The sequence below is a fragment of the Camellia sinensis genome, unplaced genomic scaffold, assembly GCF_055761805.1.
Source record: "Camellia sinensis isolate YWXY unplaced genomic scaffold, ASM5576180v1 Unanchor14, whole genome shotgun sequence".
In the NCBI taxonomy this organism is placed as follows: domain Eukaryota; kingdom Viridiplantae; phylum Streptophyta; class Magnoliopsida; order Ericales; family Theaceae; genus Camellia; species Camellia sinensis.
Genome location: NW_028129020.1, coordinates 4,274,526 through 4,301,862, shown reverse-complemented (window position 1 = coordinate 4,301,862; position 27,337 = coordinate 4,274,526). Strand labels below are relative to the sequence as shown.

The 27,337-nt window shown below is 38.6% G+C and overlaps 1 protein-coding gene across 3 annotated transcripts; it reads right to left on the bottom strand.

The window, feature by feature from the left end:
* Positions 1-20,714: 20,714 nt before the first annotated feature.
* LOC145814954 (uncharacterized) lies at positions 20,715-27,102 on the bottom strand. 3 transcript variants are annotated; one of them, XM_082911892.1, is made up of 7 exons: positions 26,755-27,102; positions 26,022-26,138; positions 25,202-25,289; positions 23,781-23,848; positions 23,590-23,634; positions 21,631-21,728; positions 20,715-21,274 (listed from the first exon to the last, which is right to left on the bottom strand). In XM_082911892.1, exons 4-7 carry the CDS (start codon positions 23,832-23,834, stop codon positions 21,196-21,198), a joined length of 276 nt encoding a protein of 91 aa, XP_082768018.1. In that variant the 5' UTR covers positions 23,835-23,848; positions 25,202-25,289; positions 26,022-26,138; positions 26,755-27,102; the 3' UTR covers positions 20,715-21,195. The 3 variants fall into 3 exon arrangements, with proteins under 3 accessions (XP_082768018.1, XP_082768019.1, XP_082768020.1); XM_082911893.1 differs by having other exon boundaries at positions 25,202-25,314; positions 26,755-27,081; XM_082911894.1 differs by lacking the exon at positions 26,022-26,138 and having other exon boundaries at positions 26,755-26,994.
* Positions 27,103-27,337: the final 235 nt, after the last annotated feature.

Sequence of the window (27,337 nt, the reverse complement as noted above, 5' to 3'; positions counted from 1 at the left end):
ACTTAGCTCTTCGAAGGCATACACGGTAAAGCTGCACCCAATAACAGACCCCCCAAAAACAAAAAATTGCCTCAGCAATTGGGAAATACCCAATTCAACTATAAAAAAGAAATAAAAAAATTGAGACTTGAAATAGAAAATACCAACTCTAATCACATTGTTGGCGAGTTCAGGAGGCAATGCTGTTTGAAGAGACGGCATGTTCGATTTTGAACCTAATCCCAATTCAACATCAACAAAAACACATACAAAAACAGATGGGGTTTTGCAGATTAACAAACAGCCAACTAGTAATAGTACTAGTCATTTGATTTGTATGAAATGAAGACCGACCTACCTGAAGCTGTTCTGTTCAGTCTCTCACCAAGATAGAGAGAGACAGACAGACAGACACACAGACAGACAGACAGACAGACAGACGTGTTGTTTTGTGTTGTGTTGTTGTGAGCTTCGCAACAGGACAGATTTTAGAACAAGTACCCCTCTGTCTCAAAAAAAAAAAAAAATTTAGTCTTGGAGGTTTAGATTTCTCGATGTTTTATGAGTTTGTTCGTGTTTTGCAGCGTGTAAGGAGTGCAATGGAGAGAAACATATGACTTTTTTGCTTTTCGGTATCTCAATTTGTTGATGATTGTAGAGAACTTTCATTCCAGAACTTTAAGAGTATGAACATTTTGTTTTAATTTTTCCTATTTATAGCGCACTGATCACAACCAATTTCCTGGTGATCGAGCTTGTTGATTAAAATCTCCAATTGTATTGTTGTTTGATTCATTTGCTTATATGAAGCCATTTTCTTGAAATTGACCACTAACGTGTTGAGGTGTGATGATAATGGTGTGCCTGAAGAAAGTATTACTAAGAGTCAGCAAGTTGGTGAGGTTTGAACAATCCGCCTTTTTTTTTGAAAAAAAAAAAAAAAAAAAAGATTAATGAATTAGCAATCAGTTTTATTTTTGTTTATGTTTTTGCTTTTGTTTCTGGGATACATTAACTGAATCACCGTGCTACGATTTTTATTGGGTTATTGTTAGGAACAGAAAAACCGGTTACAGTCTTGTCAGGGCTGTGTTAGATTAATGCTAGGAAAACAGAAAGCTGACACAAAACACTCCCAGGGCTACAATTCTTAAACATAGAAGATCATAGGATTGATTACAGAATAGTCATGGAGCTGTGGGGCTCATGATCTTGTGTCTGAAGCCTGGTTCAATTGTTCTTGTTGTGGGTCACCCGCATCTTAAGACCATCAGAGGCCCATTATGTGACTACTACTCTTATTGGTTTGGGAGCAACCATGGGTGAAGCCAACCTGCTCCATCCGTACACTTCTGCACAACGACTTACTATTCCTCTTGTGGGGATATATTTTCTAAGTACCAACACGTGGCAAGGTGACACCGACGTATCAGCCGAGGTGTCACGTATCTTGGTCGTTGTGTCGAGGTCATCTCAGCTAGACCGAGGTTATCTCCGAAGATATCGGAATCCGAGATAAGCGGATAAGGGACAGGAGTCCTAGGACAAAGAGCGGACTTAGCAGAGATAAGGATAAATCTCTTAGGGAGTTTATCTTTATCTCTTGAGAAATCCTAAGTAAGCACTGAATTGAAGTCTATAGAAGTCATGCTTCTAGTAGGACTTGGATTGAGTTAACTATAAAAGAGAGGCACCCCCATGAGTCTAAGGTACGTAGTTTTATACTCAAGCTTGTGAGTTTAGCACTTGATTATGTTTGAGAGATATACTGACTTGATCGTCGGAGTGCCCCCGGGTGGAAGAGCCACCGCCGGAGCCCTTTCTTTCTGTTACAGGTTACTGGAGCCATCTATTCTGCCGGTGCTCTCCAGCTGATTACTAGGCGGGCAGTGTGGTAAGAAAATTACCCACACAATTTGGCGCCGTCTGTGGGAATCTTAGAAGAATAGATGGCCAGTGACGGACAAGGGGAAAACATTGGGGGCGAAACTCCTGCTGGGAGTGGTGGACCAATCGACCTTGACGTTGAAGAAGACAACCACAGTACAGAAAATCATGACCAGGGCCACGGAGAAAAAGACGTCGGCCAGGAGGGCGACGCTTCAAAAAGGACAAACCAAAGCAAGTACTACAACGAAGATAACCTTCAGGTTTGGAGGGATAGGTGCTTACGAAGGGATGAGGAAGTAAAAAACTTGGCAAACAAGCTGGCAGACCTACAGTCAGTGGTTAACTTCATGATGCAAAACAATGTTATGCAGCCACCATACCCGCTGCAAGATACACCGATGCCAACGATTAATACCCAAAAGGGAGGAAGAAAAGCAATCCTCGAAGCCCCTCAGCACACCAGGAGTGCAAGCCACTCTTACCAACGTTCCAGGGAAGTCAGACGAGAGGAACCAAGGCAAGAAGAGTCCTGAAGGACACATCGCATGAAGTATCCAGGGCCCAAAGAACATCGGCATGTTCAAGGGCAAGCGCTCTGCTTTGACACAACCCATGGAGAAAGATCGAAACGGGCCCACCACGAGGCCGAAAGTAGTGTGCTGAAAAGATTGAAGTCCAGAGATAGCCGAGCTCCAGGTAGGAGTAAGGAAGACTTGAGGGACTACTTCAAAAGGAGGCAGCAGAATGTTGAAACCGAGGTGACTTCTAAAGTTAAGCTGAGAACACCATTCTCGGTGGAACTGGATAAATTTGAGGCACCAAAGAGATTCAGTATGCCGAGGTTCCAAATTTATGATGGTAAGTCAAACCCCAACTTTCACGTTGGACTATACCTGAATTCAATGGCATTATACAGTGGGAACGAGCCGTTGCTCTGCAACGTATTTCCCTCATCCTTTGGGGAAATTGCATCTGATTGGTTCCATAAACTACCGAAGGGAAGCGTAAAGACATGGGAAGGCCTGACCGAGATGTTTGTGGCCAGGTTTGTGACGAACAAACTACAGCCCTTGAGGGTCGACGCCCTGATGGCTTTAAGAATCACCAAGGAAGAAGGCCTTAGGGCCTACGTGAAGAGATACTACGAGGTGTTTAATCGAATACCCGAATGCAACCAAGAAGTGGCGGTCGTATCTTTCAAGAACGGCCTCAAAGATGACTGCCCACTACGGAAGTCCTTGGCAAAAACACTGCCAAAAAGCATGGAAGAACTCATGGCAAGAATTGAGAAGTACGCCAGAGCCGAGGAAGATACATCGGGAAACAAAGAGATAAAACAGGAGAAAGGAAACGGCTCGCCGAAGCGAGGCCGAGGTAACAACGGACCGACCAAACAAGAAACAGAATTGAAAGGTAAACAGGCAGTGACCACGGTGTTCCGAATCCCTATCCATAAAGTCTTGGATCAAATACGAAACCAACCCTATTTCAGAACTCCAGCAAGAACACCAGAGGAATTCATGGGAAGAAACGTTGGTAGGCGTTGTGCTTACCACAATGAAGAAGGGCACCCAACTCAGGGTTGCAGAGCCCTAAAAGCACACTTAGAAGACTTGGTAAGACAAGGCCATCTGAGGGACCTTATTGATGAGGCCAGGACAAGAGAAGAACAGGCAAGATTGCCTCAAGCACCAGCAGCTCCACCACCTCCAGCACAGCAACCACAGGCAGGAGGGTCAAGGGTGGTTAATGTGATCCACTCAAGGATCAACGAGAACGAAGTCAGAGGAGAAACCCAGAGGGTAAGGCATTTACAGCATGTCTACCAAATCGGGAAAAAAAGACCTCGGCCTGAAGAAAGACAAGGACCAATCATAACCTTCACCGAAGCCGACCTAGAGATGGTCCAGCATCCGCATAATGATGCCTTGGTAGTATCCCTCCAGGTTGGGGAATGCCAAGTAAAACGCATCCTAATAGATCAAGGCAGCTCTTGTGACATCATGTATATCAGATGTTACAAGGAGCTGGGCCTTCATCCTGACGACCTAGAACAATCCAGCAACCCTATGGTCGGCTTCAATAGAACATCGACATGGCCACTGGGCGCAGCAAGTGTAGAAGTACAAGCTGGTACTAAGAAGATCAAAACAGAATTTATGGTGATTGACACACCCTCACCATATAACATCATCTTGGGAAGACCATGGTTGCATGCGATGGGGGCAGTTCCCTCAACATTGCATCAACTACTACGGTTTCCCACAGAACATGGAATTGAAGAAGTCAGAGGAGATCAACTGCAGGCAAAAAGTTGCTCCATGGCAGCAACAAAGTCCACTTGTAACATTCGAGAACCAAAAGAGGCAGAAATTGAAAACGAGGACATGGAGGTCCTAGATGATGTCGGCAAGGAGCCAACCGAAAAAAGTGAAGAAACACTAAAGAAAATCCTAGTCCAGGAGGGCGACGAAGAACGTTTCTTTCTTCTCGGTTCAGGCTTAGCCGAAGAAGAGGAAAGAGAACTGGAAGAGTTTTTGAGAGCCAACATTGAGGTGTTCGCCTGGACACCTTATGAAATGCCTGGCATTGACCCCGAGGTCACTTGCCACAAACTGAATGTCGACAGGTCGGCAAAACCTGTGATTCAACGAGCCAGAAGACCGACGTTGATGCACGTCGAAGCAGTAGAAGAAGAAGTAGACAAACTTCTGGAAGCCAGGGCCATCTGAGAAGTTCACTATCCAACATGGCTGTCCAACACAGTAGTAGTGAAAAAGAAGAACGGTAAATGGAGGGTCTGTGTAGACTTTACCAGCCTCAACAAAGCCTGCCCCAAAAACAGCTTTCCTCTGCCCAAGATCGACCAACTAGTAGATGCAACTTCAGGACATGAAAGGATGAGTTTTCTAGATACATACAGGGGGTACCACCAGATTGCCATGTACCCTCCAGACGAGGAGAAGGCTGCGTTCATCACCCCTAAAGGCTTGTACTGTTACAAGGTAATGCCTTTTGGGTTGAAAAACGCAGGAGCAACTTACCAAAGGTTAGTAACAAAGATGTTCAAGCACCTGATTGGCAAAACGGTAGAAGTCTACATTGACGACATGGTCGTGAAGGCCAAAGAATCTAAGAGACATTTTGCCGACCTAAAAGAGATCTTTGATATACTCAAAACATACCGGCTCCGACTCAACGCATCAAAGTGCGCGTTTGGAGTTGGATCAGGTAAGTTTCTAGGGTATCTGGTAACGAGAAAGGGCATAGAGGCCAGCCCAGACCAAATCAAGGCCATCCTAGAGCTGCAGAGCCCGACGTCGGCGAAACAGGTTCAGATGCTTACTGGAAGGGCCGCAGCCCTAAACAAATTCATCAGCAGAAGCTCAGATAAATGCAGACCCTTCTTCAACTTGGTGAAAAAAGCCACAGACTTTCTGTGGACAGAATAATGCGAAACCGCTCTAGCCGACCTAAAGAAGTACTTGACCACAACTCTGGTTCTTTTCAATCCAGAACCAGGGGAAGAACTGTTTTTGTACTTGGCAGTTTCAGAACACGCAGTAAGTGCAGTACTAATCCGAGAAGAAAAATGGGAGCAAAAAGCGGTTTATTATGTAAGTAAAACCTTGGCCGATGCAGAAACAAGGTATCTGCCGCTAGAAAAATTAATGCTGGCCTTAGTAATGGCTTCAAAGAAGTTGAACCATTATTTTCAGGCGCACAAGATTGTGGTCCTAACAGAGCACCCACTGAAGTCCTTGTTACAACAAGGAGACTTAACAGGAAGGATAGCAAGATGGGCAGTGGCCCTGGGCCAATATGACTTGGAGTTCAAGCCGAGAACAGCAATAAAGGGCCAAGTTTTGGCCGACTTCGTGGCAGAATTCACCCCAGAAACCATGGAACATCGGGCTCCGTTGAGCCGAGATGAGCAGTATCCCAGCAAGCAAGGAGAAGCCCAGCCAAAGGCAAAAGAACAAAGGAAGGAAAAACTCAGACCCTGCAGCATCTACATCGGCGATTCATTCAGACTTTTCGTCGATGGAAGTTCAAACCGTCAAGGAGCGGGGGCAGGAGTACTGCTGATATCTCCCGATGGAGAAATAATAAAACAGTCCATCCGTTTGGGGTTCAAGGCCTCAAACAATGAAGCGGAGTATGAAGCATTAATTGCAGGGCTAAAACTAGCAGCAGCAGCAGAAACAGATGAGGTAATAATTTTTTGTGATTCACAACTTATTGTTAACCAGTCAACAGGTGAATTTGCAGCCAAGGACGAAAGGATGTCGGCATATGCAAAAGAGGTCAATAGATTAGCAACCCTATTTCAAAACTGCCGACTGCTCAAGGTTAGCCGAGATGACAACACCCACGCCGACGCGTTGGCGTACCTGGCAAGTTCAATTCAAACTGGAAAAACAAGAACAATTATGATCGACTACATGTCGGGCCCGAGCATAGGACCCGAGAATACAAAGCAGCAAGCAATGTGTGTGGACATGGGGCCAAGCTGGATGGATGCAATTATCGCATTCCTGAAAGAAGGAAAGTTGCCAGAAGATCGTAAGGAAGCACACAAAGTCAAATTGAAATCTGCAAGATTCTGTCTGACAGAAGATGGATATCTTTATAGAAGATCCTTCACTGGACCCCTTTTAAGGTGCGTACACCCTTTGCAGGTTGAAGATTTCCTCTATGAAATCCATGAAGGAATTTGTGGAAGCCACGCTGGAGGCAGATCATTAGCCCACAGGGCCATTACCCAGGGTACAAAAGGATGCTGAAGCCTACGTGAAGAAGTGTGAACAATGCCAAAGGTTTGCACCTTTGATACATCAGCCAGCTGCTGACCTGAACCCAGTATCCAGCCCTTGGCCGTTCGCCCAATGGGGCATGGATCTAGTTGGGCAACTTCCCCAGGCAACTGGGCAAAGAAAATACTTGCTGGTAGCAACAGACTACTTTAAAAAGTGGATAGAAGCAGAACCTTTTGCCAAAATCTGAGATGTGGACGTCAAGAACTTTATATGGAGAAACATCATCACCAGATTTGGGATTCCAAGAGCAATAGTTGCCGACAACGGAACACAGTTTGACAGCAAACTCATCAAGAACTTTTGTGCAAAATTCAAGATCAAGAATTATTTCTCAACACCAAGTTTTCCCCAAAGTAATGGCCAAGCAGAGGCATCCAAAATCTGGTGGATGCCAGATTGTGGATGGAATAAAGAAAAGGTTGCAGGCTGCAAAAGGAAAGTGGGTAGACGAGTTGCCCAACGTGCTTTGGGCATATCGGACTACACCGAGAAGATCAACAGGAGAATCCCCCTTCGCCATGGCTTATGGCACAGAAGCAGTCATCCCATTGGAGATCGACATACCAGGGATCAGAACCCAAGGAGTAGAGAATGGCACCAATGATGTACTCCTAGCCCGAGATCTGGATCTTTTGGAAGAACGAAGAGAGAAAGCTGCAATTCAGCTTGCAGTATACCAGCAACAGCTTGCCAGAGCTTACAACAAGAAGGTCAATCCAAGATATTTTCAAGTCGGTGACCTAGTCCTGAGAAAAGTCGTCGGGAACAAGAAGGATCCCAGAGAGGGCAAGCTTTGCCCAAACTGAGAAGGACCCTACAGAATTATTTCAGTATTAGGCAATGGAGCTTATCGGCTTGAGGACAATGAGGGCAAAGCATTGCCCAGACCTTGGAATACTTGTAATTTGAAATTTTTCTATCATTAGATGTGCATCATTTTTTGGCCGATATCATCAATAAAGTCTTTTCAGAATTCTTTCAACACATATGATTGACAAAATTACATATTGGTGTTTTTGGAAACATGAATAATGAGAACCCAAGTAGAACTCAGGTTCACATTGGGGGCAGAGAGAAGACAGAGACACTTAATTCACTTGTTGAAATTTGTAGCAATTTACAAGTTGGAGTTAAGCTGATTCCTTATCTTCACTTGTTAAAATTTGTAGCAATTTACAAGTCGAAGTTAAGCCGAGATAATTCCTTAATTCACTTGTTGAAATTTGTAGCAATTTACAAGTTGGAATTAAGCTGATTCCTTATCTTCACTTGTTGAAATTTGTAGCAATTTACAAGTTGAAGTTAAGCTGATTCCTTATCTTCACTTGTTGAAATTTGTAGCAATTTACAAGTCAAAGTTAAGCCGAGATAATTCCTTAATTCACTTGTTGAAATTTGTAGCAATTTACAAGTTGGAGTTAACCTGATTCCTTATCTTCACTTGTTGAAATTTGTAGCAATTTACAAGTTGGAGTTAACCTGATTCCTTATCTTTACTTGTTGAAATTTGTAGCAATTTACAAGTCGAAGTTAAGCCGAGATAATTCCTTAATTCATTTGTTGAAATTTGTAGCAATTTACAAGTTGGAATTAAGCTGATTCCTTATCTTCACTTGTTGAAATTTGTAGCAATTTACAAGTTGGAGTTAAGCTGATTCCTTATCTTCACTTGTTGAAATTTGTAGCAATTTACAAGTCAAAGTTAAGCCGAGATTACTGTTTCTCTTCACTTGTTGAAATTTGTAGCAATTTACAAGTCGAAGTAAAGACGAGGTTATAGTTTGCACACTTATACCAATCTACAGGATGATCCAACCAAAGAAGATACTTAACACTTGTTGAAATTTATAGCAATTTACAAGATAATGTTAAGCCGACATGTGATCATCTATTGAAATTTGCGTCAATTTACAGGTTGAGGTAAAAGCTAAGTATATTGTTTAAACACTTGTTGAAATTCGTAGCAATTTACAGGTAGATCATTGTTATAACTTGAAGAAAAAATTACAGTATATATTAACACTTGTTGAAATTTGCAGCAATTTACAAGTAGGTTAGACTGAGATCGCTGTTTAAATACTTGTTGAAACTGGAAAAAAAGTTTGCAAAATTGACATTAAACAATATATGTTTTACACTTGTTGGAATTTATGAAGAGTTTACAGATCTGTATCTTGCCGAAGTGAAGTTGGGTGTTATTTCACCCGAGGTACGTAACCCCGAGAAGATTATACAAAGAAAGCAAAATGGAAAGGCATGCAAAAAATTCTAAGTATAGAACTATGCAGAAGCAATCAACAGAAAATTATAAAGATTGAAATATCTATAGAAAAAACAGTTGCAGTTACATATTGAAGAAGGCACTACGGCCTACCAGAAGTAAATCGTTTTTACAGGAAAAGGCACTTCGGCCATACAAAGAAACTTATATTGTCCATAAAAGAAAACAAGTACAAAAGACAGGGAAGATTATGATTTTTCGGCTTCAGAAAGGATTTGGGTCTGGATCTCATCCGATTCTTGAAGAATTACCTCGGCAGATTCCTGAGGAAATACTTCGGCAGCCTTTTCTGCAGCCAGCTCGGCATCGATCTCAACAAGTGTTTTAGAAAGACTCCTTTCAGCCAGAATGAGGTCGGAAGATAACATCCCAATATCAACTCCCTTGGGTACCTCCTCAATCTCCTCATCTTGGGTTAAGTCCAGGATGGGCTCAATTTGAGAAAGAGACTTGACCCCAGCATCACCCTTGGGTTTCTTCATCAAGGCCTCAGCATCATGATCATCTTCATCCTCAGGCTCAGACCTAGATTCTTCTTCAGCTTGACTTGGTGGAAGAGGAGGAAATGGGAGAGGAATAGCGTCGGCATTACGGAAAGGCGAGTCAGCAGGGAGATCAAGTCTTTTTAGCAGAGACATCCAACCAAGGGAAAATCCCCTGTTGCATGCTTGCCTGACTTGAAGCTTGTACTCCTCAGTGACGTCGGCCATGCCCTACGCATAAGCCTTTTCATCAGCTTCTTTGATTTCAGCCTTTTTCGTGGCCAAGGCCTCCTGAAGTTCCTTCTCGGCTTGGGTTGCCTTGTCATCGGCTTCATTTTTCTGCGCTTCGGCAACTTTCTTTATAGCTTCAGCAGGCTCGGCCTTTTCTTCAACCAAAGTTTGGGCTTTAGTGGCAGCCTCGGCCTGGTCTTCCAATTTCTTCATTTTTGCTTGAAGACCCTTGTTGATCTTCTGGAGTGCAGAATACTCCTTCTGCAAGTCAGTTAACTTCTCCCTGTTCTCAAAAGATTGCGTGGAGAAGGAGTGGGCATGCTGAACAGCCTGAAAGAACACAAAAGCGAGAAGTTATTACAGAAGTTTTACAAACAATAAGGAAAAGACAGGTTACCAAGTGAAGACACTTACTTGAACACAGCGTTGAAGCATGAAAGCGTAATTTTCATACTCACTCATTCCAGCATTCTTTTCCAGATCACCTGGAAGAAGAAGAGCTGTACTAAGGGCAACGCCGACGTTAATGTCATCGACGCTATCAGTAGCCATGACTGGCTTGTCCTCCAGGGTAATCTCGGGCGTCTAGGGGACGTTTGGCACTTTGGATTTTGAAGTCGTTGCAGAGGAGGACCTCGGCCTCTTTGACTTTGAAGATTCTGATGGCTGGGTCTCTGCGTACCTCTTCCCAGCAGAAGGTTGGGATTTGCTGCTTTCAGCCAGCTTGGAGATGGGCAGGGCATCCTCAGCCTCAAACTCAGTTGCCTTGGCCTTAGGCTGAGCCTTTTTGATTCTTTTTGGCTTCGGTGGGGGCATGGATTGAGCTGGAACAGCATCAACATCGGCAAGTAAGTCGGCTAAAAGATCTACAGCAATAGGCTTCAGACGACCCATCTCAGCAGTCTTGACAAGTCGACGCCGACGTTTTCTTTCTGGTATTGGGACTAAGTATGAGGCCGAAGTAGATGGCAGATCGACTGGGTCAGAAGTGGATCCTTCGTCTGCTCGTGATATGGAAGCAATGGGAGGAGTTGTGGCAGAAGGTGAAGAAAGACTCTTTTTCTTCCTTTTTGGGACGTCGGGTAGTGTGGATTTGTATGTCGGAATAAAATTCAGTAACAGGGGAGCCTTGCGCTTGTGAATTGGAAGATCTAGAAACTTCTTTAAATCTTTTCCAGGGAAGAAGGATTGATGGAAGTTTTTGGGTGGCTGATGAAGATCTGCAAGACAAACAAACCAACATTAGAAACAGACAGAGTTTTGAAAACTTGGAAAAGAAACAACTAAGTATTGGCACTGGGCTCTTACCCTTACCCTCTTTAACTGATTGAGGAAGAGGGTAGAGGTGAATATCTTCGTCTGGGCCAAATTCCCAATTTCCCGAAGCAATGACAAAGTCATCCCCGGCTCCCTTGTTGGAATCCGGGAGGTCGGCTACAATTTTGAACTCGGTGGACCTCGGCTTGAGGTAGTAGACATAACCTCTTTCCTTCAGGTTAAGGGGGCACATGGTATAACAAAATTGGATATCGGCAAGGGTGATCCTAACGTTCTCTTGCCTAGCCAGGGCTATGATACCATTAATCACTCGATAAGAGTTGATGGTAAGTTGCATAGGGTTCAACCTATAGAAGTGGAGAACCTCGCGAAAAAGGGGATTGAGTGGAAGCCGGAGTCCACATTCAGTAAAGGCTACAATAGGAAAGGGCATCGTATGATCTGTGGGGATGATGGAATCACCATCCCCAGCTAGCCTAAGGTGAACATCGGCTGGGATGGAGAACTACTGCCTAAAGTATTTGAGTTTTGTTGGGGTATTTACCCGATATCTCCACATACCCATAACGTCAGCCTAAAGTCAGAGGGCTAGGTCTCAGCAAGGAGCTGTTCTTAAAAAAGTTATTGGAACCTCGGCAACAACCTAGGTAAGTAGTGATACGGTTTGTTTCAGTTTTCCCTAAATTAAAGGTTCTACAAACAAATCCCAAGCCTAAGAACTATGAAGAACAAGATCAAAGGCACAGATCTGGAAAGGAAAAACAGAAAACAAGAAACAAAGAATGACGTTTCAGAATCAAGAACAAAGGTATGATTCTCAAAAGCGAAAGAGGTACAGAAGTAAAAGATCAAGAACCATGGCAAGGAAGTGATAAAACAGTACAAGTGTTCAAGAGATAAGTGAAATCATGAATGAACACATCCAGATGAACAATCCAAGGTATGAACAAAACAAAAATGGCAGCAAGTAGCATAGAAGAAATTGAGAATAAAAGAAACGGAATCTTACCAGAACAAATGGAGCCGGAATAAAAGCCGCTGAGGTAGGGCAACGATTGCAGACACAGCAGAATGGCAAACGCTTCGCTGAAATGGAGGAATGAAGACGGGTGTATAGCTTGGAGTTAGAACAATGGTGGATTTCAGAAAGTTTAGAGAGAGAAAAAAAACCAGAAATTCGAATGCATAAAGTAAGGAAAAGAAGATAAAAAGAAAAGTTTTATCAAAAAAACTTGAAACGGCGGCAAAAGCAGGGCATTTATTACGCCTGGAGCAACGCACACATCAGACGGCACAGACGAGTGAAAGACAGCTTTTAGGCGCGTCACAGACACGGGCCAATGAAGACAAAGCACGTGAAAGGAACGGTTAGATGTGCATGACAGCTCATGCGCGTGATGGAGTTCATTTGAATTCTTGTTCTCCGAAGAGAACACATCGGCTTGAAAATAAATTATTTCGGCCAAATAGTTTTTGAGCCACTATGCAGAAAGAAATATCGAAGTAAGTTCCATCACCTCAGGATGCCGAGGTAATAGAACCTAGGGGGCAGTTGTGGGGATATATTTTCTAAGTACCAACACGTGGCAAGGTGACGCTGACGTGTCAGCCGAGGTGCCACGTGTCTTGGTCGTTGTACCGAGGTCATCTCAGCTAGGCCGAGGTTATCTCCGAAGATTTCGGAATCCGAGATAAGCGGATAGGGGACAGGAGTCCTAGGACAAAGAGGGGACTTAGCAGAGATAAGGATAAAGCTCTTAGGGAGTTTATCTTTATCTCTTGAGAAATCCTAAGTAAGCACGGAATTGAAGTCTATAGAAGTCATGCTTCTAGCAGGACTTGGATTGAGTTAACTATAAAAGAGAGGTACCCCCATGGGTCTAAGGTACGCAGTTTTATACTCAAGCTTGTGAGTTTAGCACTTGATTATGTTTGAAAGATATACTGACTTGATCGTCGGAGTGCCCCCGGGTGGAAGAGCCACCGCCGGAGCCCTTTCTTTCTGTTACAGGTTACTGGAGCTATCTATTCTGCCGGTGCTCTCCAGCTGATTACTAGGCGGGCAGTGTGGTAAGAAAATTACCCACACACCTCTTATAGATTCGGGAACACCATATAGTGCTGAGTTGGTGCTTTAAATACTTCATATCGATCTTATTTGATGAAAGCTTCAAAAATCAAATGACATCAAAAGGAAGTGGGTAGATGGACCACAAAAATCCTGTAAGCCAATCAGATCATAAAGTGTGTTTCCCTGTAAAATGTGTGTTGGAACAATCTTCTGTGTAAATAAAATAACTTAAAAAAATTCAAACAAAATAAAATAAAACTTACAGAATTTATTTTGTTGAACCGAATCAATAATTTAAAGACCAAGTCGAGTGTGTGACACTCTGTCCTTAAGACAGATTCGCCCCGCTATGGTGCTTACGGTTGAGTGGCGTTTATCTCCCAGGATACAATGATCTTCACAAATTTATAGAAGCACTTCAAATAAATTTGTTCGGCGAACCAAACCTGTGATCTATACTCTCTTTTATTTATTCTAAAACTAGAATGAAGAATAATGCAAAAGTAGAAAAATCTGGACAACAATGAGATCAAATTTAGACAGATTTTCGGATGTGAAAAATTAGATACAAACCTGCTAGAATAGATGGTATGTATAGGCAGCAAAAGTTCCGAACAGGTATCAACTTAAAGAAGTGAAAAGGTGCATTATTTCAATTCAAATAAAGTTGACTGTTTGATCTCAAATTCAAATATTTGAAGAAGTGTTCCATTAGAGAATGTTTCAAATCTGTAGGTAATTTATTATTTAAACTATTTCAAATATATATATATATATATATATTAAACTAATTAAATATATATATATATATATAAATATTCAACTATTGAAATAGTTAAATAAATAAATAAATGAAGAGGTACAATCTTTAGCAAACCACTTAGGAACCAAAAATTTGAATTTAGAATTAAATTAAATTCTCACAATTACAAACTTTAGGAAACCACTCAAGAATCCAAAATTTGAATTTTAGAATTAAATTAAATTCCCACAATAATTTTTATTGAAAAAATTCAAATGAATTTTATCTAAAAAATTAATGTTAGATCCGAAAACGACGTTAACTTCTCATTCACTCATAAATGGTTTTGACGTTCCGTCTTCACCGTGTGACTTGCCACGCGGCAAGGAACGCGTCACCTCTCCGGACTCACCCCAAAGACGTTTGGGACCCACTCAAATTGAGCTAAAAAATATGCCTATATTAAACCATTTTTCCAACAATCCCCCACATGAATGGAATTTGACGGGGAGAAAATGCAACAACATGATCTAATCAGAGAGTACAGAAATTGGAAATATTCTGCAAATGATAGGTAGCTTTTGGCTTTGAACCTTCCCTTGTGAGACACTATCGGATTTACTAGCTAACCAGTGAACATGATGTCTTGAATTGTTCAGCCGTTTGTGTAAACCTAGACAATAGAACTCACATAGTATATTCCCAGACACAGTTTAGTTCTCACTATTGTGTTCATTTTGGCCCTGAACATCCTGGTCTTTCATGAGTGCTCTAAAGACTTATAGCCCTTCACAAATCTTATAGAACCGGCCCAGTTCACACTCACGTAGGTGATTCTTATGAAGAGTATCCTTCCATACTCCACTAGGTTTACCTAGATATAAGAATCATTTAAAGTTTTACTTAACCTAAAACGCTGCAGACATCACTATTTCATCATAGAAATGGGTAGGAGTTAGACTCCACAGTGATTCTTCTGAATCATTCACAACTCGGTTGTTCCTTTGAACCTAGATCTTGGGATCTCCAATCAACTAGGTTGGGTTGCCGTTGTGGTAACTCTTATTTAATAGGCTTAAGTTCCATTCCCCTCGATGAATTCTCAACTAACTCTCTTGCTAACCCTTTGGTTAGTGGATCCGCTATGTTGTCTTTAGACTTAACATATTCTATGGAAATAATTCCATTAGAGAGTAGTTGTCTTACGGTGTTATGTCGACGACGAATATGTCGTGACTTACCGTTATACATATGACTCTATGCTCTACCAATTGCTGATTGACTATCACAATGTATGCATATAGCAGGCACCGGTTTTGGCCATATTGGAATATCTTCAAGGAAGTGGCGAAGCCATTCTGCCTCTTCCCCTACTTTGTCTAAAGCTATAAATTCAGATTCCATAGTAGACCTAGCAATACAAGTCTGTTTGGAAGATTTCCAAGATACAGCCGCCCCACCAAGAGTAAAGACATACCCACTGGTGGACTTTGAGTCTCTAGTATCCGATATCCAATTTGCATCACAGTATCCTTCAAGTACTGCTGGATATCTAGTATAGTTAAGCCCAATGTTACGAGTAAATCGGAGATATCTTAGAACCCTTATCATTGCTTTCTAGTGTTCTACTCCCGGATTACTCGTATATCTACTTAATTTACTTTACTGCATAAGCTATATTTGGGCAGATGCAGTTCATCAAGTACATTAAGCTTCCAATAATTTGGGCATACTCTAATTGAGAAATACTTTCCTGTACATTTTTAGAAAGATACAAATTAACATCTACAGGAGTTCTAGCAAGATGATCATCATCTTTGCTGAATTTGTCAAGTATTTTCTCAATGTAATGAGATTGTGACAAAGCATATCATTCTACTGTTTTGGTAATTTTCATACCAAGAATTACATCAGCAATGCCCATGTCCTTCATGTCAAAATGTTTATTCAACATTTTCTTGGTAGTTTTAATCATATCATTATTACTACCTATAATGAGCATATCATCTACATAAAGACATACAATGACATAACCTTTATCTGTGTTTTTAATATAAACACATTTGTCACACTCATTAATTTTAAATCCATTTGACATCATTGCTTTGTCAAATTTCTCATGCCATTGCTTTGGCGCTTGTTTTAAACCATATAATGATTTAACCAATTTACACACTTTCTTTTCTTTCCCTGGAACAGAAAACCCTTCTGGTTGTTCCATGTAAATTTCTTCATTTAACTCACCATTTAAGAAAGCGGTTTTAACATCCATTTGATGAATTTCTAGATTGTATAGAGATGCAATGGCAATTAGCATTCTAATGGATGTGATTCTAGTAACCGGTGAGTATGTGTCAAAGTAATTTAGACCTTCTTTCTGTCTAAAACCTTTGACTACAAGTCTTGCCTTGTATTTATCTATTGATCCATCCGCTTTCAATTTTCTTTTGAAAATCCACTTGTACCCAAGAGGTTTACAACCTGGTGGCAAGTCCACTAATTCCCAAGTGTGATTTTGCAAGATAGATTCAACTTCACTGTTGACAGCTTCTTTCCATAAAGGAGTTTCAGGACTGGACATAGCCTCTTTAAAAGTTAAACGCTCATTTTCTAACAAATATGTTAGAAAATCTGGACCAAAAGATTTTGAGGTTCTAGCACGTTTACTACGCCTAGGTTCCTCTTCTTCAGTTTGATCTAACTCTTGTTCTTGATCATGTTCTTGATCATTACTAGTAATAGCATCAAAAGATCTTTTCTTATTACTAGTCTCTTGTCCAATCGTATTCGGAAATACATGTTCAAAGAAGGATGCATTCCGAGATTCAATAATAGTATTTACATGCATTTCGGAATGTTCTGATTTATGAATCAAAAACCGATATGCACTACTATTCTTGGCATAACCAATGAAAAAGCAATCAATGGTCTTAGGACCTATCTTAGTCTTTTTAGGACTAGGAATAGCCACTTTAGCCAAACACCCCCACATTTTTAAGTATTTGTAGGATGGTACTCTCCCATGCCACAATTCGTAAGGTGTTTGATTCACTTTCTTTCGGGGTACTTTATTAAGTATATAATTAGCAGAAAGTATTGCTTCCCCCCACAAGTTCTGAGGTAATCCAGGACTGATTAACATGGCATTCATCATTTCTTTTAAAGTTCTATTTTTCCTTTCAGCAATTCCATTTTGCTGAGGTGAGTAAGGAGCGGTGGTTTGATGAATTATTCCATGTTCTTTACAAAATTCACCAAAAGGTGATTCATATTCACCACCTCTATCACTTCTAAGTTTCTTGATTTTCTTACTAAGTTGATTTTCAACTTCATTCTTATATTGAATGAAAGTTTCCAAAGCTTCATCCTTGGTTTGAATTAAATAAACATAACTATATCTAGTATAGTCATCTATAAAAGTGATAAAATACTTTTTCCCACCTCTAGTTTGAATTGATTTAAAATCACAAATGTCACTATGAATTAATTCAAGTGGTTCCGTACTTCTTTCAATTGAATGAAAAGGAGTTTTAGATAATTTTGCCTCAACGCAAATTTCACATTTATGATTTGAATCCATGTTAAATTTAGGTAAACATTCCATATTAATTAATCTACGCAAAGATCCATAATTAACATGTCCTAGTCTACCATGCCTTAAATTTGAAGACTCAAGCAAGTAAGAAGAAGATGTAGTATCATTAATAACTGAGGGTACAATGGTCATTACATTTAACTTGAAAAGGCCATCAGACATGTAACCTTTTCCTACATACATCCCGTTTTTGGTAAGTACAAACTTGTTACTTTCAAAAACTAGCCTAAACCCATTCTTACTCAACAAAGATCCGGAAACTAAATTCTTGCGAATGTCCGGTACATACAACACATTGTTGAGAGTGAGCTTCATTCCAGATGTCATCTTGAGTATAATCTTTCCTTGTCCTTCAACTTTGGAAGTTGAGGAGTTGCCCATAAAAAGTTGTTCACCATTGTCCACTGAAGAATAAGATGTGAACATCTTTTTGTCGGCACAAATATGGCGAGTAGCACCAGTGACCACCCACCATTCTTTAGGATTTCCGACAAGATTTGCCTCGGAAACAACTGCAGAAAGATTGATATCATCTATACCATTGGAAATATTGTCCACTTCAGTCATGCGGGTTTGAGCAAGCTTCTTGCTTGTTCTTCTTTTGCTTTTGCCTTTGCTACGACAATCTTTGGCCCGATGTCCCTCTTTGTCACAGATGTAACATTTGCTATTAAGCTTGTACTTTTTATTATCCCCCCTTTAGAGCCTTGTGATGAACTTTCTCCAGAACACTTTCGTTTCTTGGTTTTTGAAGCATGTTCCACCACATTTGCCTTAGACTCCATAGGAAGCTTACCAGCCCGCTTTTCAGAATTGCGGTTGTCCTCCTCAATCCTCAAACGCACAATTAACTCGTCCATAGAAATTTCTTTGCGCTTGTGTTTGAGGTAGTTCTTGAATTCCTTCCAACCTTTTGGTAATTTTTCAATTAAGGCTGCAACTTGAAAGGATTCTCTGAGAGACATACCTTCTGCGTGAATGTCATGCAGAATGAGTTGGAAATCTTGAGCTTGGCTGATCACGGTTTTTGAATCAACCATTACAAAATCCAAGAATCTGCCAACCACAAATTTCTTTGAGCCGGCATCTTCCGTTTTGTACTTTTTCTCCAACGATTCCCAAAGTTCCTATACTGTTTTGATTGGACTATAGACATTGTATAATGTGTTGTCAAGTCCGTTCAAGACGTAATTCCGGCAAAGGAAATCGGCATGTTTCCAGGCATCAACCGCAGCAACCACTTGCCGGTCGGTTTCATCCTCTTTCAGGATAGGAGCATCTTCATGGAGGAAACGAGCCAAATTCAGAGTTGTAAGATGGAACAACATTTTCTGTTGCCATCTTTTAAAGTCAGTTCCTAAGAACTTCTTTGGCTTTTTACCGTGATTTACCGGTACTGTTACAACAGGAGAGGGGGTTGGCGTCATTGCAGCCACCACAGTAGTACTTGTTTGGGCATTTGTTTCAGTAGCCATCAATTATAATATATAAAACAAAATTATAATTAGAATTTACACTACACAGAAAATTAAACCAAATTCACAGAATTAAATTCTGTAAAAATAAAAGAAACAAGAATGTAACTTTTATTTTCCAATTAATTTGAAAATAAAATAAAATTTTATTTAAACAAATTAATTCCACACAGAAAATTAAATTCTGTAAAATAAAAGAAATAAAAACTATAACTTTTATTTTTTAATTAATTTGGAAATAAAATAAAATTTTATTTAACCAAATTAATTCCACACAAGAAATTAAATTCTGTAAAATAAAAGAAATAAAAACTATAACTGCTATTTTTCAATTAATTTGGAAATAAAATAAAATTTTATTTAACCAAATTAATTCCACATAGAAAATTAATTTCAGTAACACGTCAATAATTAAAATACTGAAAACAGAATTTTAATTAATGAAAACTCAGAAAAATAATTTCTAAAACCCAAAATTAATTTTTGAAAAAATTCCACAAAAATATATTCTGAATTGTTAATGACACCAGTATCGTACTACTAGTTGTTGTCAAAGAAAAGAGACAGTATATTACTACTATCTGTCAAATAGCATATAATCACTATTTATTTTTCCAACCAGAATATTATTTTGTAAATCCACAGAAAATAATTTTCTTCTGAAATTATTTATGAAGAATGAGAAAAAAAAAATGAAAAATTCTGTAAACAGAATAATTCGAATCTGTCTTAAGATTGTTGGAATAATCTTCTGTGTAAATAAAATAACTTAAAAAAATTCAAACAAAATAAAATAAACCTTACAGAATTTATTTTGTTGAACCGAATCAATAATTTAAAGACCAAGTCGAGTGTGTGACACTCTGTCCTTAAGACAGATTCGCCCCGCTATGGTGCTTACGGTTGAGTGGCGTTTATCTCCCAGGATACAATGATCTTCACAAATTTATAGAAACATTTCAAATAAATTTGTTCGGCGAACCAAACCTATGATCTATACTCTCTTTTATTTATTCTAAAACTAGAATGAAAAAAAATGCAAAAGTAGAAAAATCTGGACAACAATGAGATCAAATTTAGACAGATTTTCGGATGTGAAAAATTAGATACAAACCTGCTAGAATAGATGGTATATATAGGCAGCAAAAGTTCCGAACAGGTATCAACTTAAAGAAGTGAAAATGTGCATTATTTCAATTCAAATAAAGTTGACTGTTTGATCTCAAACTCAAATATTTGAAGAAGTGTTCCGTTAGAGAATGTTTCAAATCTGTAGGTAATTTATTATTTAAACTATTTCAAATATATATATATATATATATATATTAAACTAATTAAATATATATATATATATATATAAATATTCAACTATTGAAATAGTTAAATAAATAAATAAATGAAGAGGTACAATCTTTAGCAAACCACTTAGGAATCAAAAATTTGAATTTAGAATTAAATTAAATTCTCACAATTACAAACTTTAAGAAACCACTCAAGAATCTAAAATTTGAATTTTAGAATTAAATTAAATTCCCACAATAATTTTTATTGAAAAAATTCAAATAAATTTTATCTAAAAAATTAATGTTAGATCCGAAAATGATGTTAACTTTCCATTCACTCATAAATAGTTTTGACGTTCCGTCTTCACCGTGTGACTTGTCACGCGGCAAGGAACACGTCACCTCTTCGGACTCACCCCAAAGACGTTTGGGACCCACTCAAATTGAGCTAAAATATATGCCTATATTAAACCATTTTTCCAGCAACGTAAGACTTTCAATCTCAACAGCAGGGAGTTTTTACGAATATGAATGCACACAATTGCAACCATTCAATACCAACACAAAAGACTCGGCTTTTCAACCACTTTGAGAAGCTCGACCTTCAATACCAACACAAACTAACATCTGAAACAAATGTTGATGGTACATAGCACCGTGCTGGTTTCTCAAATACAATACTCACAAACATCTTTTTGACTTAAAATTAATAATAATCCTTGGCAAACAAGAAGCATTTGTTCAAATGATAAATACTCAAATGTATGCAAGTATATTAACCTTAACAAATCATCTTACAAGGTAATGCGACACCCTTCTCTGCTCAAATTGAGTTGTGACTTCTCCTTTCTAACATTTATGGTGAATGTTTCAGTGCCAAGTGAATAACTCCGAGAAAACCATGACACACTGATCTCACACAGAATAACAGTCTAGACTCCATAAAATGGAAGCACAAAAGAGATGTCCTGGGCTTGGGATCTTCACTCCGTCTTTATTATTTTGATAGCAGCCAAAAATTTGACTTCCTACAACCAGCAGAATCTTAGCAGTGTCATTCAATCAACATCAAGTGCTGTTGCTGAATTTACGACCAGACATCTTCTCAGATTCGTATAGCATGTGATTTATGAGTCCCCTTGCTGCACTGCAAATCCAAGAAGCAGACATATTAAAACATTGAAATATTAATTCTGTTATTGGTCTTGAGTGCTCGCATTGAGCAATTAACCCCAAGGCATACTACTCAATTTACAAGAAGAAAAAAGGGCATCTAATGTTTGTTAGCAGGTGGTCTGATCATTGTCCTACAATCATGCCAGCTAAATTTGGCTTAAGCACATAATTAATTAAAAGTAAGGAAGGCTATGATACATATTGAACAGTCTGATAGAAAAACTTGGATGTCTTTTCTAAATAGAATATGGTCTTTGACATCCTAACCTCTGCTTCCCTAGCCACCCTTTAAAAAAGAACAGGTGAACAAGGTAAGATGACACTCACTCATCTTTCAGCTTCTGAATCTTCTCTGAATCTGTCTCATGCATGTGTTTTTTAAACTGCTGTCTCACCATATCAACAACGAGCTCTGTATTATATTGCTGCAGATTAGACAAATGTAAGTACCTAAGCACCAGGTTAAATATCATATTCCTTGCCAAAATTATCGGATAAGGACATTTAAGATGAAGTTAGTTTGACAATATGAACTTAAAAAGAGTCTGAAACATTAAAACTCAATTCAGAGGTATTTGAATTAAGAACCCTTCAACCAATAAAAACACATTGACAAGATGAAAATAATGGTCGGTGACAAAAGGCATGCCAATAAGCCATGCATCAAACCCCTACTTCTGGATTTGATTTTACTTCATGGGCATTGTGGGAAAAAAGAAATTCATGAATTGAATTATTTTATTTTACTTCTTTTCATTTCATCACTAGAATTCAAAATCCCCTCCAACTTTGAGACAAACATAAATTTCCTTCTCTGTCCTATTTATGGCTAGGGATTAAACCAACTTTATCTAAAGAATAAGATAGGATTCATAAACTAATGAGATGGCCGATGTTTTCTTCTGCTTCCATATTTTTTCTTCCCTAAAACATTTGGAGACCCCAAAAACATGAGGGCTGTATCCCACTCTGGAAGTAAATCTCAAGCCAACAATAATTCCAATTTCATTCATTATAGTTTCCCTCCTCATCCTACAATTTCCATGCCCAGCCTTTGATTCATGCCCATGGAGATTGAGGGTTATGAATTTGCAGAGGAAATGAGGAATGAAAGTTCAGGTAAGATCATCTTAGATGTTGACCTTTATTTTTCTGGAGAAACAAGAGACTAATCTGTTTTCGGTTCAACATCAATGCTTTTACCTTCTGCTGCATTTCACACCTAAAGGGCCTGTTTGATTCTAGTATTAGAGAATAGGATTGGATTGTTAATCCAGTGATATGCACATTCCTACGGTTGAATGACATAAATGATGGTCAGCTTAGCAATACGTAGGACTTCTAATCCCACAAAATCGTGGGATATTCAATACCTATGGAGGCAAGTATTAATAATTCCACACATATTTACCCTACTAATTGAGTTGGACAGTCAATCTAATGGTTAATCCCATGGATTATTAATCCTATCACTATTACTCCAACCAATCAAACAAGCCCAAAGAGTTCAAAGTTGTCTCTTGGGTAAAGCGCATTAGTAACCATCAAGCCAAGCCCACCAGGGATAAAGTTTGTTCCCATTAAAGAAGTTGTTCACGTTGATATGATACTACAAAACTGACTAAAATGAGTGGCTAAACTTCTGAAATACGGGATTGAATTCAAAGATCTGATCTTGTCCCACTAGAAGTACAAATCCTCAAGTGAAACTGGAGGCCTGATATGAAATTTAACCTAACCTCATTGTTTAATCCAAAAAATTGAGCTAAACAATAAAAAACCTAACTGATGGAGATAAACAAGAATGGCTATCTGAAAAGCATGGACATTGACACACTGACACTGCAATTTTCAAAAAATTCAAGACACAACACAAGGGAGATACATGCAAAATATATGATTTTATATGTTATATATAATATGTGAATGTTTCATTCAAAATTAATAAAACATATAACATAACAGGAATTTCTAAAGCTTGACAGAGTATTGATTAATAAGAATAAACGGACAATATTTTTCTTTTATTAATAGGTCCTAAGTTTTTGTTCAAATTATGTTGTGCTTCATGTGTGTCTAAATACCCACATCCACTTTTTGGTTAAGATTACCATGTGTAAACTTGTGGGTAATTATTCCAAAAAATTAAGCATGAACTGACTATTCAAATAATCCATATTGAGCTAGTTGTGATCAAATTTCTTAAGAAACAACAAAACAATATCAAAGTTGAGAAGCACAATAATAGCTGAAGAGTAAGAGAGATAAGAGAAGAATAATATGTACCCAAGTGCCAATATATTTAGCTCTTCGAAGGCATTCACGGTAAAGCTGCACCCAATAACAGACCCCCCAAAAACAAAAACAAAAAATTGCCTCAGTAATTGGGAAATACCCAATCCAACTATAAAAAAGAAACCCAATCCAACTATAAAAAAGAAATAAAAAAATTGAGACTTGAAATAGAAAATACTAACTCTAATCGCATTGTTGGCGAGTTCAGGAGGCAATGCTGTTTGAAGAGACGGCATGTTCGATTTTGAACCTAATCCCAATTCAACATCAACAAAAACACATACAAAAACAGATCGGGTTTTGCAGATTAACAAACAACCAACTAGTAATAGTACTAGTCATTTGATTAGTATGAAATGAAGACCGACCTACCTGAAGCTGTTCTGTTCAGTCTCTCACCAAGAGAGAGAGAGAGAGAGAGAGAGAGACGTGTTGTTTTGTGTTGTGTTGTATTGTATTGTGTTGTGAGTTTCGCAACAGGACAGATCTTAGAACAAGTACCCCTCCGTCTCAAAAAAAAAAAAAAAAAATTTGGCATGCCAAAGTGTTGATCTGTTGTGTTGTGTTGTTATCCAAAACGTATTATTTTCCAAAACGTATTATTTTGAACTTGATTATGATCTTTAAGTCAACAACGGTCATGGAAATATATGCACTTGATTACGGAGAATGCTACTTTTTCTCTACATTTATTTCATGTTCTATAACAAAATCAACATCCAGTATCATTTCTTTGAAAGCAGTAAGTGGTGTGATGTGCAAATAAGTTCACTATGCATATGCACTTGATTACGGAGAAAGCATTAAGTGTGGTGGAGTGAGTCGTTGTGCATATGGACTACTCAGTTATTCTCAAAAGATTGAGCTATATGGCATGCCAAAGGACCACTATATTAATATTTTTTACGTTGATGAACAGTTTTTTTGTTTTTGTTTTTCTTTTGGATTAGGAGAAGGGAATTTCAAAATTTGAGCTCAAATTGATGATCCAAGTGAATTTTGACTATACCATTACTTCTGCTCGTGGATCACTTTTGGTCTTCAAATAAAATAAAGTAGAAGTTTTAATTAGGCTGATGATGTCTTGTAAAATATACATACTAACATTTCATTTATTTTTAATTAGGCTGATGACTCATTCGTTTGGGGTAGTTGTTTTGTAATAATATTATTAATTTTGAAAAAGGTTGAGAATTTAATGCATAAAGAGAGAAATGATGTCAAATATTGTTTAAAGAACGTCCATATATGCGAGATTAAAGAATGTCCATATATTAAATTAACCTTTAATAGTCATCTAAGAGAGATTAAAAATAATAAGTTGCACAAACCAAACCTAAAAGAAATCAAATTAATGAGTTGCACAAACCAGACCTAAAATAATGAGTTGCACAAACCAGACCTAAAACAAATTAAAAAGCACGAATACAGTTCATTAATGAAATTGTCAGGCTCACGAATATAGTTCCAGCAATTTTCAGAAAAGCACTAAAAGAAATCAATTATAAAGGTATGTCCATATACAATTAGGTGGTCAATTTCTATCAATGCCAATAGCTTTGAATTTATTCCTACAAAGAAAAATACATCCAATTTGACATACCTTAGCATAAAAATTGGGATAAATGCAGGTTACACCATTCCAGCTGGTTGGGCGGTTATGGTTTGTCCTCCATCTATACACTTGAACCCTGCCAAATATAAAGATCCCCTTGACTTCAATCCATGGAGATGGGAGGTAAATTGATTATTCCAGAATTACATGCTTTCTATTTTATTTACTATTTGATTTTTACCCACAATCCGTTAATTGCTAACAGCATACTGAATTCTCATATCTTATTAAAAAAATGAATAAATGAATGATATACAGGGAATGGAATTTAATGGTACATCCAAACATTTAATGGAATTCCAACAGTGCTCTCAACTTAACATTGCAGCTTAGAATGCCTTTCATCACAAAATGACTTGCAATGAACCTCCTGATTATCATCACTGTATCTACTAATATACTGTATGTGGCAGCTAAAGTAGAAAAACAAAAGAAAAACACAACATTTCCTTCAGTTCAATATGTATATAACACAAAAGTAATTGCTAATCAACACTACAATATCACATAATCATTGAAAAACCCTGAGTTGATTATATGTTGTTTTTAAGCTTTGAGAATATAGGTTAGTTGTTTGTCTTTGGTTTTGACACATTAAATACAATGATTATCAATCACATAGTGTGTTCATCAACAACCACATGTTAAAAATAAAATAAAATAAAATAACAAAGAATATGAATCGTCAAATAAGCTCTTTTCCAGCTGAAATTTGCAATTTTTTCAGGTACCCATTAAAAAACAAAACACTGAAGATCTCAAATTCAGCAGCTAATATGAATTGGGAAAGAGGGGAATTTGGGGAAACCTTCGTATTGACTTTTGCTGCTACAGATCGGCTAAGAACGATGAACTCAACTTCCACTTGAGTTCAAGGGGAAAAATTGGGATTGAATCAGAGACAGATTATTAACTCTTTAACATCCTGCAAGTTGCAAAAATGGCAGAACAGAGAATTACATAGATGAAACTCCCTAGTTACTCTGTTTTCATGCTGAGAAAGAGTAAGAAAGATAAAACAAGGTCTATAATCTTTCATCTAATTCTACAATTGCATGAACTTTAATCTCCAATTTCAACTACCCAACCAATTATTAACTCTCTATCATCATGATGGTCCGAAAAATGATAGAACAGAGATTCACAAAGATAAAATTCCTAGTTAATCTGTTTTCTTGTTGAGAAAAAAAATCCATAATCTTCCATCTAATTATACGATATTCGTACATTTTCATCATTCCAATGCGTGTGAAAGACAGTAAAACAAAGACCAGGTCACAAAGATGACAACCCCAGGTCCCTGTTTGGTTGCCGAGAAAAGGGAAGAAAAACCCACAATGTTCTTGATCATTGCATGCAAGCTAATTCATCAGTAAATGTTCATAAGTGCATCTACAAACATGCAAAAATAAATTAACCCAAAAAATCAATCATCAACTAGGCATTTGCCCATATGGGTTTCTCAATCAGACCCAAAAACAAAGCAAAAATAGCCGAAGAACAAGAGAGAACGAGAGAGAGAAACGAGAGATATAACTCACCACGCTGGAGAACTGTGTTAAGCGCCAACGAGATCGCCGGAGAACTCTGATCTCTAGCTGCTTTCGATGCTGGAACTCTGATCGGGAGTGGGAGTGGGAGTGAGGGAGTGAGAAAACCCTAGCTGTAAACAGGATGTCAAAACATACGGAGAAATGAGCTCGATCCATTCCCCGATGGAGAATTAACCCACTGACCCGATGGATAGAAAAATAGGGAAACTCACGTATTTCGGGTAGGATATCCATTGTAACCATTAGGATCGGTTTCTATTATCATCCCTAGATACGAAAGGTTCTGACCACACGAAATTTTCTGTCTAATTTCACAAAATTTAAAAACGTAAGATCATAAGATATACTATTAAAATTTTATACTAGAATTAAATAATTAAGTATTTGAAGATGTGCGAAGAGAGATTTGAGATCTGATTGGAGGGCCAATCTGAAAGGCACGTGTAATTAAAATTAGGGGTGGGCGCGGGTCGGTTGCTGCCATGAAACCTCCAATCCGCCATCCATCCGTCAAATTGGCGGATTGGAGAAAATCAATCCGCATCCGTCCGCTAATCCGGCGGATGTGGAT

Bases quoted from the DNA above. Each gene is read 5' to 3' on its own strand.
- LOC145814954 (XM_082911892.1), bottom strand. From the start codon at position 23,834: ATGCCGTCTCTTCAAACAGCATTGCCTCCTGAACTCGCCAACAATGCG. The intron at 21,729-23,589 runs GTACATATTATT...TCTAATCTGCAG, and splicing joins CTAAATATATTGGCACTTGG to CAATATAATACAGAGCTCGT. The intron at 21,275-21,630 runs GTGAGTGTCATC...TTGGATTTGCAG, and splicing joins ATTCAGAAGCTGAAAGATGA to TGCAGCAAGGGGACTCATAA.